Consider the following 12182-nt stretch of genomic DNA (forward strand, 5'->3'; position numbering starts at 1 on the left):
AAACATAATTACCCTAAGCTTATGCTGTCATTAGATCCAGAAAAAGAATGGGTGCCTGCATACTTTCCTTCCTGCTTGAGCTTAAAGCAATTTTTAAAATTAAGTAACAGGTGGTAAAAAGTAGCTTTTCTCAGGACCATATGGTTCATTAGCGCCGTATGGTGCACCTGGACCAGATATTTCTTTCTTAAGTCCCGTGCTCCTGCCTGTTTAACATGTGAATGATTGCCTCCCCCGTCCCTGCCTCCAGTACATCGAGGGTAGTTTAATCCTTCCTGGCACACTGTGTCCTTCAATACCTTCTTTACAAGCGTGCCTGGTTTGGAAATTGTTCTGTAATTGGAAGTCAGCGTCACTGGGCAAGTGCACACCTTAAGCTCTTCACAGTGGCCTCCCGGCCTAATTAAACTGCAGAAATATTAAAGCAATTATTTGGGAGCACTTGCAGAATGAATGCATGTTGGTAATCTGTATAGTTACAGAGACCTTCTCACTCAGATCTAACTGCTTGGGTGTGCCAATTTTACCAATGAAATAAAAAAAAAAAATCAAAGTAAATTCTCCATACCCCAGGACTACAGTCTATTCTTCACTGAGACTGGAAGGCCTCTGCAGGGTCAGTGAATTTGTTTCTAAGCATAACTTCTGGATTGATGACAGAAATGCCATTTCTGCCCCCTCTCCGTTTGCAAGCCAGTGGAAAACAATAAAGAGAATAAGAAGCAGTAAGGCACATCCATCTTCATTAAAATTAGGAGATCTTCGTTATCTGGACCCATAATACTGTGTTTAAGAAAGGTCTTTTAGACTAGTGGAAACTGTACTGGTATGAAGACAGACTCAGAGAGAAGTATGGGGGCTTCAGATTTCCTGGGCAGGCTAGACAGAGTGCAGAATTCTTCGAAAGAGATGTCCCAGCCTTGTCTTGAAAGCAGCTGAGCATGCGTGGATTCACAGCAACATGCTGTCAGCACCGAGTGACCTCACACAGCGATTAAACAGACATATAGGAAGCACCCAGGCACCCCATCTTTGCCACCTCAGAAAACTATGGGTAGGTGGGTGTAGGATAAACTGAGGGGAACAAACAGCCCTCCAGCTTTTATGTTTGCTAAGGAAGAGTGGAGACATCACCATGTACCCAAAACTCCATTAAGTGGTTTCACTGGGAAGAGGGAAACTTTCAGCCAGTCCAGAGCCATTCAACATTCACAGGGATTGGTAAGGTTTCTGGACACAAGAAGCCCAAGTCATCACCAGCTCATTCATCCGGTCTGCACCCTTATTATTCTTTCTCCTATGGCTCAAGAATAATGTGCCCTCCTTCGTTCAAGGATGGAAACATTTAAAAAGAAATCAGCATGGGATTTATGTGAACGTGTTGCATTTGAAAAGAAATATCACATATATACACAGAGGTAGATGAATAAAAACACATTGGAAAGAATATATCACAAAGCAGGTAAAAATTAGGACACCGTATTTCTCCAGGATGCACTCTGGCAACATATATTAATACCAAATATATACACTCACTTCAGTTCACCTAGGAAGCCACCTTATAGAATTGTACTGTCTGATATGGTAGCTACTAATAATTGAATTATGGAACTATTTCATATGTGCAAATGAGGACTAAAATTTTAATTTAAAAACTGATACTCATTTCAGTTATTGGAAAGTTTTCAGTGTGTTCGGAACAATGTAGGCACATGAATTTACTTTGCAACTATACATTTTATGAAATCTAAATACAGATCAATTATTGCCAATGAAAATATAGTGTCTTAAGATATGTTCTAAGTGTAAGATATATACTAGATTTTAAAGGCTTAGTTCAATTAAAAATAATATAAAATAATTCATTGAAATGATAATATCATGGATATATTGGGTCAAATATATTATTAAAATTAATTTTACCAGTTTCTTTTTATGTTTTTAAAGTGGCGACTAGAAAATTTTAAATCACGTGTGACTTGTGTTATATTTCTATCAGATAGCTCTGCTAATGAAATAAAGCCACTAGTGTGTGAAATAAGTGGGCAGGTATTGTTCCAAGTAGCGAAAACCAAAACAAAACCCCAAAAAGTGGATGCTTGTCCTTAGAGCAACGGTTAATACATATATATAATACGTCATGGACTGTTATGAAGCCTTTGAAAAAAATAAAGTTTTGCCAGTGGACTTGAATATCCGCCAAGTATTGTTAGAGAAGAAGAAGAACTGTAAAGAAATGTGAGTCATCCCAGAATATCCCAGTATGGTAAAATAACCATACAGTCCTCAATAGGATATGTTTGTAAAACATGACCTGCACATGCAAGGAAAGTACAGAGAGCTGTATGTCAGGTCTTTTAACCTGGGTCCCCTGTATGTGGTGGGCCAGACACAGGGAAGAGGAGGGAAGCAAATAGAAAGAATACATGATGTGTAACTCCCTCCCTCTCCCAGCATATATATTATCTCATTTGTGTGGAATTGTACCCACACGCACACAGACTAGTGAGAAGGGAAGGACAGAGTGAGAACTATATATAATGACTTGGTAGAAATGTCCAAGCTATGTTGCCAAGTGAAAATAAGTTGTATGTGATATTTAAGTAGACTCATTCTAGTTCTGTAGATGCAAGAAATCCTCCACACTCCTCTATATGTTTGGAAAAAGGTGTGTGTGTGTGTCACTTTTCATTACAAATGGTTATTACTTTCTGCAACTGAAAAAAGAAGACAACTTAAAAAACAGGACAGTAATTATTGTTTTCCTTGAAATAAAAGAACAGTAATCACAACAGACAGAATTTGAAAATCAGTTGGCCAGAGAAGCACACTGGAAATAACACAGAAATTCTCTTAGAGAGTCTCAGGAATAAAACAAAATAGAAAGATGCAAAGAATTAAAAAGAGAAAAAACAGAAAGATAATAGCCACAGCAGACCAAAGAGAATCAACATATGAATAACTGGCACCCCTGACATACTATTGTCACACGCTTTTATGACAAAGAACATAGAGAACAGAGGGAAAAGACATGTAAATATACTTTCCTAAAATAAAGTCTAAATACTGAAAGGGCACATGAATTCCAAGAAGAATTTGATACAAATGACCAATAGTTAGAAATATCCTAGTACCTTGTACTTTAGAGATAAAGGGTCCTTTGGGCATTTAATTTCATCCTTCACCTTTGCTGCCACACACACACACACACACACACACACACACACACACACACACAATGCACGCACATGCATGCGCACACACACAGACCAGTTATTTACATGTACATTTTAACAAATTGTGCATGAACAAGAAAGAAAGCATAACTAAAATAAATTACTTTGCAAAATCCTTTTCACATTTTTTCTTTCTTGTGAATCACCTTTTGACTCAGTCATTGGTGTTTGTATTTTCTCATACAATGTGGTCTTTGGTCTATTAAGAGAATTGGTGATGAGCATTTCATTAAAGAGCACCTTGCCATTGTCTCTGGAATTTTCTTTTGACACACATTAAATCTTATAACCGATTAAGGAAGGTTCTTCTTTGATACCCAGTAAGCAGTTTTGATGCTGATGCTTTCCTGGTCAATGGAAGTATTGGTGGAAGGTTTCAGATCTCAACCAGGACTTATTTTTCTCCCTCAAATGGTCCTTAAGTGACTTTTTGACCAAAAAGTAGTGCCATTTTCCAGTCTCGTCACCAGGAACATAACCAAAGCCTACATGAGTAGGGAGACATGGATATCATGCATCCTTGTAGTATATCATGTTGTTTTCTTCAAAATACTCACTATCCTTCCCTCGGACAGGATGATTCATCCATAGCCGTGACATCCAGCTTGTCGTATGATTAGCTTTGAGTAATGGAATGTAGTAGAAGTGAAGGGTCCTTCCTAGCAGAAGTTTTAAGGGCTACCTTTTTCCCCCTCCCCCCCCGACATACCTCACATAGTGGCTGCTTCTTTAGCCTGGGTCCTGGAAGTGAAGACAACATGAAACACAGCTAAAACTGACCCTCACTAAGCATAAGGTGCAAGGGAAAAATAAACTTGTAAGTCGCCAAGGTTTTTGGCTTATTTCTTATTGCAGCAAAATTTAGAGTAAGCTGACTGGTATAACTTTCTAAGCATACAGGATTTAAAACCTGGTTTTGGAATGGTCTAAATGCTCTCCTAAAGGACTCTTGATTTCTGTAGGACTTCCTCAGGGCAGGCAATGAGTGGGTGATGAATGACTGATCCTACTCCGTGTGAGATTCAAGTTCCAGCTGTTTTCCGTGAGCCAGGGTGAATGCAGTGACCTCCCCTGAGATGTGTTAGAAGTGAGCCACTCTGGGTGTGGCCCCGTTGTTGTGAGCCATCATTTAGACCTGTATTCTGGTAAAATGGCATAAAATTCTAGGGTCAGGAAACATCTTTGGGACTGGAGACAACAGGTCATCTTGAGATATCATAGTAGTTCTCAGTGGGGAAGGGTTTGCGGAAGGGAGGGAAGAAGAGGATGATGGTGTTGGAGATCTGAAGGGTTCACTCCTGTTTTTCCTCGCTGACTCCATGATGGAAATATCCATCTGTGAAGAATAGTGTTTTTTTTCCTCCCCAAAGCAGAAAATTCAGCATCTGTACCTAGAGTTCCATTGGAGAAGTAGCTGAACTCAAAATGCACTAGAGATCCAACTGCAGTTCAGTGTTGGTGGTGTCAACATTGTGCAGCAGCCCCTTAAAGAAGACAAGCTGTGGTTTCCTCCTGGGATGACCTCACCAGGACCGTTGACAATAGTGCTGGTGGAAAGTGGAATAAAACAGTTAGTTGAGCCTTAGAAGACAGAAACAGTAGATGAGCAGGAGAAGACACATTAAAAATAGCATAGGGCAGGTAGCTGATTGCCTCCCTCACTTTCAGGTTAGGGTGGTTAAGGACAGAGGTCCCAGAGAATTAGTGTTGACTCTCAAATCCTGTCTGGCCTCAAGGACTCCCCCTATTTCTTCCAGAATGAACCAAGAATCAATCCTCATAAAACACTTGTACATTAAGAAGGGCAAATGGGGTAAGGGCACAGGGTGGGAGTGGCCAGTATGGGTCCCTGGTGGCCCCTCATGCACTGTCGCCCAACACCATCACCATTGCCATGTCGTCAGGACAGTCTGCACTGCCTGATGCCCTTGAAAGACAGGCAGTACCAACTGACTAGTGCTTGGCTACTAGTTAAGGGCATGGACTCTGTGGCCAGAAAGACCTAAATTTTGTATCTTGATTGTGCTTGCATTCATTCTGCTTGGGAAAGTGGTATAAGCTTCTCAAGGCCCGATTTTTATCGAACACTAAAAAGAGCAATAGTTCTTAACTTACATGGTTTCAAGGTTTAAATGAGCTAATTCATACAAAGTGCCTATCACAAAGCTGGGGGCTTAAGAAATGCTTGCACAACACTCACTAGTACTGTAGTGTCTAGTCTCAGCTGAGAAAAGTCAAAATGAAGGGTGTATTAGAATTGTTGCACAAGTTCTTATTTTTATCTTTTTAAAAGATTTATTTATTTATTTATTTATTTGAGAGAGAGAGAGTGTGTTTGAGTGTGAGTTGGGGGGCAATGGGAGAAAGGGCCAAGCAGACTCCCTGCTGAGCAGGGAACCTGATGTGGGGGCTCAATCTCAGGCCCCTGGATCATGACCTGAGGCAAAATCAAGAGTCAGAGGCTCAACCGACTGAGTTACCCAGGAGCCCTACAAAGTTTTATTTTTAAACACAGAGTTATAAAGTTATAAAAAATAAGTGGATGGGGCCTTTAGGCCTAATTTGTTTATTAAGAATGGATATGAAGAAGCCGACTCAAGGGTACAATACCTGTCCAATAGAGTTTGACAACAAGATATCACATCGGTTGTGTTTGCAGGTAGACTGGAGTTGAAGGCATTCTCTAAAATGCGATGGCAGTCGATGTCTACGGGGGTGCTGGAGAGTACTCCTGGAAGTGAAATAGAGTGCCATCCATTTTATTAATTAACAGCGTTACCCAGCCCTCTTTCTGTTCTTAGCTTCTCCACTGTGCTCTGCACATTTCACTTTACAGTATAAGCCGCAGCTCTGCCTCTCGGCTTCGGCAACAGCAGATGCTGCATCTGCAGGGTGGCGGCATGGCCCCCCTGAAAGCTGCCATTTTGTGGGCTCGGGGACATAGGACACAAAGGACGGCGTGCAGTACCTGCAATGCAGGCTGTCATGAAGCAGGCGACGGTCCCCGCGATCAGCGCTCTCATTGCCCCTGAGGCGATATCACGTTTTCTGGAAGGAGCCATGGATGCTGGGACACATGGAAGTAGGAGATTAATGTTGAGGTCATTGATTGGAAACTCCAAATTCCCCACCTCTGAGAATTGTTCTGGGGCTGGGCATCTCAGGTGAGCAACTTGTCTTTTTTTTCCAAATTAACTGGGAAAGTCAAGATTCAAGAGCTTCAGGATGAGCTCCACATCCAGAGAAGGTCTCTGGCGGGGGAGGAAGGGAAGAAATTTGTCCACATCAGAAGGTTCAGAAGCTTCCATTCTACAGAAGAAACAAATCCCATGTTTTATTCTAAGTTTCACAGAGTGTCTGGAGGGCATGGCAAGGCAAATGGATTTCAAGGAGAGATCCAAGCATCTGCACCTCATCATCACTTCCATGCCTATGGCAGACATCGCTAATTTGATCACAGTATTTTCCCACTTGCCCTGGGCCTCAGAATCCTTCTTCAGGTGGCCATTACAAATCCACTGGAACTGGCATGCAAAATGAAACCTATGTGTCATCCCTGGGTAGGGAAGCACCGGTACATTTGAGCAAATTCTTCCTGAGGTTAGCTTGGGTTATACCTAGGAAAACTATATTGCAGAGCAAGGATAAAAAATAGACCCTAAAGGATTTACTACTGTCACAGGGCTTCCCCCCCACCCCCGAAGCAAATAATGTTACAGAGCCAGATGGAGATTGAAAGTATGTTTATGTCATATATGTTGTTACAGAATATTCTTTTCACTTACTGAGTCCGCCGATCACTATTCCTAGGGAACCAAAATTAGCAAAGCCACAGAGAGCATAGGTGGCAATCGTCTCAGAACGAATCTGTAAATAAACATAAACACGCAGAAGTATACATGGTGTGACTCAGCTTAGTAAATCTGACATCCTAACCAGGCCTCCTTTTCTGACTATGGAATCAGTATTGACAAGTGATTGTGCAGCGCATGGTGTCAAACACCTGTTGCTTCCTAGAATCTTTTTCCCCCCATCTCCCTTTGAATTTTGAGAGAGGGAAAGGGCCTGTGTGGATTCGGAGACTCTCTAAAGAAGAGTTGGAATTGGTAGTCTTAACCTCTACAAATGCTACTTTTTGCCCAATGATATCTTCTCATATTCAATATGACCTGGCCACCTGTGCTAATGTGCCAGGCACAGTGCCAGATACTGACGGTATAAAATTGATCCCAGAAAATACATTACGTTTGACAATGGACTTATTTTGAATGTATAAAGAGCTGTTATAATTTCATATTAAGAAGACAAGCACCCAATAAAAATAGCTAAAGAGATTTCAGAAAAGACATGTAAAGGGCCAAAAAGCACATGAGAAGATGTTAGACATCATTCATCACCAGGGAAATGCAAATCAGAACAATAAGTTACCACTACAGATCCACAAAAATGGCTAAAAAAATGGACAGTAGCAGGTGTTGGCAAGGATGTGGAACAATTGAAATTCTTGTACGTTGTTGGTGGGAATGTAAAGTGACCCAGCCTGTTTATAAAGTACGAACAAACTTGGCAGTTTCTGATCAAGTTAACAGACACAGCCTGGATCACCCAGCAATAACACTCTTTGGAATTTTCCCAGGAGAAATCAAAACATATGTCCACAAGAAGACTGTATGTGAGTATTTATGGCAGCTATGCTCAAAATAGCTTCAAGCTGGAAACGACCCAAACGTCCTTCAACAGACAAATGGATAAACAAATTATGGATATCCACAAAATAAAATACTACTCTGTGGTAAGAAGGAAAATAATGGATGTAACAACATGAATGCTAAGTGAGTCCATTTGTATGAAATTTTACTAGCAAAAGTAAACTATAGTGAATGAAAGATGAGGCTGTCTGGGAATGAGGTGATGGGGGGAGGGGTATTGTTGTCTGCAACTGGCCATGAGAGAAATTTTCTAGGTGTGATAGAAATGTTCTGCATATTCACTATAGATGAGGTTACACATGTGATGTAACAAAACTTGTATATACACCCAAAAAAGGACCTTTTGTTGTACGTAAATTATACTTCAGTGAAAAGGAATTATATTAGTAAAAAGGAAACTCAGAGATATCATAGGAGTTCCTTTCATTCTGGCTGTGGTGTGTGCTTGTCTTTCTTTGGTCCTCAGCTCTAACCATCTCATAGGAGTATTAGGTGCCCACTTAGCAGTGGGAGAAGGAATAATAGTCTTTTCACGGGCAGTCGGAAGATGGGAGGTGAATTTGTAGAAGTACGAGGATAGCCCTCTGGCTCTACTCTGACAGCCAAGAGGTATGCTCAGACCAGATCATTCTTTCTCAGGTTGAGGGACTGACCGCAGGACACTCAGAAGATTCAGTGGACTTTGTTGTTCACCAAAAGCTCACCCATCTGGCAAAGGCACCCATACAATTGAGGCAATAATTTTCTTTTCCAAAACCCTGAAAAAATCTATAATTTGGTTTAAAGAACAAACCAGGAAAATACTACATTCAAAAGTAGTAGTGCCTTTTTATCCCCCAACTAACTGGATTTTTTTAAAAGCTCACCTTCAAGACTCAAGTGGCCATGTTAAATTTTTTGTTGATTATAAGGCCCCTCTTCTCTTTCATGGTTTTCTCAGAATGCCTTTGTTGATATTTTCAATCAGCGTGCATATAGCAGGCAGGGAAAAAAATCATGTATTTGAGCAGTCCGCTGTTTCTGGAAAAGCTCATCCTCATTCCCTGCTCTCTCTAGTGCTTTTCATTTAGTTCGATTGGCTTCAAAACCAGGCAGGCTTATTAAGAGACCGTGGGGAGGGAGATGGCACAAAGCACTTGAGATTCCTCTTTGCTGTTTCTGGGGATCTGTGGGAAGGGGATACACAGATGTGGCCATGTAGGGTTTTATAATAAGAGGGAAAGGAGGCTGAAATGATACTGCTCTTCCTTTTCCCATACATGTGCAGGAATACATGATGGAAAGAGCTCCACTGCACTGGGAAATGAACAATACATCATATAGCTCTCCTAGCGCCTGAGCAAAGGTGCTGTACGTACAAGGACAGTCATTGTAGCACTGCTTCCAATGGCAGAAAATCGGTAACAGTGCCCATCGACAAGAGACTGGTTAAAATAAATAACGGTGTGTTCATACTAGAGAATACTGTTTCACAGACACCGATGGGGAAAGGCACCCGAGATGTGTTATTACATGCGAAGAGCAAGGTTAAGGGCGTAGTGTGGTACAGGGAGAAGAGCTGAGTGGCAGAGAAATAAGGAGGATGACTTACTTTCCCTCTTGCCTTTTTGTACCTTTTGGATTCTGTACCATGGTTTGTATAAATTAAGTGTAAACAAACGAACAGGCAACGTATTACTTTTATGCTAAGAAAGAAAAGATGACGGAGCAGAGAAGAGCTCATTCTGCGGACAATGTGCTACACACATATTCTGATCTGGATGACACCGGGTTTGCCTCATAGACCCAGAGCTTACGCTTCGGTCATGTGGTGCCTTTTCCGGGACAGGTGGCAACACCCCCACCACTTGTTGGTTGGTAAACAAAAATGGCAGGGACTCATCCCCATTTTGTCGACTGGAAATAAGAAACTGGGAAAAACAAAATGCTTTTGCCATTATGACTCAACAGTAGCAGAAGCTCTTGGGCTCTTGTCTCCCTATAGCCTCTGTGGGTCTGCCTCTGGTTGGGCTCACCCCCAACCCAAATCAGCCCTCCTGTTCTGTCTCTATTCTCATCGTAACTGTTCACAAACCTGCTTGGCACCGCCAGGACCACGAGCTTGCTTTGCTCATTAACAAAACAACTTTCTCCTGGCAACTGGTGTTGGGGATGGAAAGCAATTCACTTAATTTAGCCCATTGTTTCCTTTTGGTAAGGAAGCAGGCTGGTTTGTGGCGGCATCCAAACACTGAAGACATTTGGCCAAGCTCCACCGCATGGCCAGTTGGAGAATAAACATTTGAGAAACAGGCGACCTACAGAGCCACTGTTATCAGATGTGTGGGTCAAATGCCTCTGACCATAAAATATGAATCAGTACTCTCCTGGAGCATGCTGTTGTATTTGTAGAATATGTGGGAGTAAGTTTACATGTTTGGTCTTTAGGAGACCGGAAGAGATGGCGGTGGTGTTCAGTGGTAGGCAATCTCAATTAGAACCTTGGGCAGCATGCTTTTCCTCCCCTTTCCTTTTAAAGCCAAATACATGCCTAGAACATTCATTACAAATGGCTTTTTTCCATGAGCAATGGTGGTGGTCTGAAATGTTTGCCATTTCCCTAAGAGTTTCCATGTGTGTGACGATTCGGTTTTTCAGAAAAGGAAAAGCTGGAGACTTGGCTATAAAATAGGACCTAAGTCATGGCTTCGCCTGATCCCATCCAAGGCCAAGCAGACATGAGCATCTCCCTGGAGCCCATTTGCCCCGAAGTGCCGACATAGTTATAGGATGCTTGTCTCAAAAGTTTAGACCACAACCCAAGCTCTTCTCTTCCCTCACCCACTTGGAGAGTAGCAACTGTGTCTCACTATCTCTTTAGGACGTCCTAGGACGTCTTGCATTTGGGCAGTTTCTCAGAGTTCATAGAATTTCTAAAGCTGGAAGGAAGAGATCTTCAAGATTATTAGACAATGAGCCCATGAGGGCAGAGACCTCATCACTTGTTCAATGCTGTAGCCTCAGTGCATAGATGCATTGCACATAGAAGGCGTGTAGGAAATATTTGGTGATTGAATGATTCCACTCCCAGCTCATATGACTCTAGGTTTAGATCCACAGCTCTCGAAAGTAAGTGATCACAGTAGTAAGGATTAGCTGTGTTGACACACACACACACACACACACACACAGATTAATTCAACATAATGGAATATCATGAGGTGCTATGTTCACTACGGTTCCATGAGATCAGGGGTTTTTATTCTGTTTTGTTCTTGGAATTATCCCCAAGTACGTAGCCTCCTACACAGAAGCACTAGTGACTATCTGACGAATGTATATATGTCATAAAGAAGTGTATTCTGAAATCAACGTATTTACTCACCGACATATATTGCTGCACACCATCCACAAATTTGGGTCCAGCCTCCTTTCTTAAACTGATCAATTTTGAGAGGTGTTCATAAGCCACAAATTCATTGAAAAATGTCTTATAGCCTATGAGTTTAGCAACCATAAAGCTGTCTTGCCAGTCTACTCCCATCATGAAGGAAAAGGGCATGAAGATGTAGGAGCATATTATCTACAAAACCCAAAAACAGATACTTTATTAGAGCGGTGATTTGCTTCCAGTTCTTCTGCCTCACCCTTGCGACGAGATTTTTCCCAATCCCTCTGTGTCTCCTTTAAGCATAGAAATCCCTTCACATTGCCTCGCCCATCTCTATCCATGAGGAGTCAAGGTTGGCATTGGGTCATTTGAAGTCATTCCTGGCATGAGGTCGTCATTCTCTCCTGGAGGGTGATAAGAGATGGGGGAGGAGGGAGCAGTGGTGGGAAGATGGGAGATACATGGTAAGTGTGTGCATTGTGTAAGAGTATACTACAGGTTGTCAGGGAAGGCAATTCACAAACCTATTTTATTTTTAAACAAAGATAGGCAGAAACAATGGAGAGAGATGATAGAATTTTACCTCAAAACTCAGTTGTGGGTAGTCAAACATGTTTCCAAGCCAGGACAGGGCTGCATTCACAAAAGACAACAGGGCCAGGAAGGCAATCAGATTCACAGCTATGTTTGCCACCAGGGGGATGGATGAGGATGCTCCCTGTGTTGCGGCTTCTAGGAGGTTCCTTGAATCACTTTATCAAAAAATAGCAATTCCAGAATTATCAAGGTGTTGTCAGTGGATGGACATCACAGGTGTAGAAATGGCATAATCAGAGCTCATTTGGTTAGAGACACAAAACTCTCAGG

General features: G+C 41.8%; 1 protein-coding gene across 1 annotated transcript in view; it reads right to left on the reverse strand.

Moving 5' to 3' along the window:
• Positions 1–1367: 1367 nt before the first annotated feature.
• The window catches only part of SLC28A3 (solute carrier family 28 member 3), a 52154-nt gene continuing 41339 nt past the window's right edge, over positions 1368–12182 (reverse strand). The window contains exons 13-18 of the mRNA XM_026518839.4: positions 11899–12067; positions 11310–11507; positions 7022–7103; positions 6205–6303; positions 5847–5967; positions 1368–4783 (exon numbers count right to left, since the gene is read on the reverse strand). Of these exons, the coding sequence (XP_026374624.1) occupies positions 4657–4783; positions 5847–5967; positions 6205–6303; positions 7022–7103; positions 11310–11507; positions 11899–12067 (796 nt within the window). The 3' untranslated portion in view covers positions 1368–4656. The remainder of the gene's footprint in view (positions 4784–5846; positions 5968–6204; positions 6304–7021; positions 7104–11309; positions 11508–11898; positions 12068–12182) is intronic.

Source organism: Ursus arctos, unplaced genomic scaffold, assembly GCF_023065955.2.
Source record: "Ursus arctos isolate Adak ecotype North America unplaced genomic scaffold, UrsArc2.0 scaffold_33, whole genome shotgun sequence".
Taxonomy (NCBI): Eukaryota; Metazoa; Chordata; class Mammalia; order Carnivora; family Ursidae; genus Ursus; species Ursus arctos.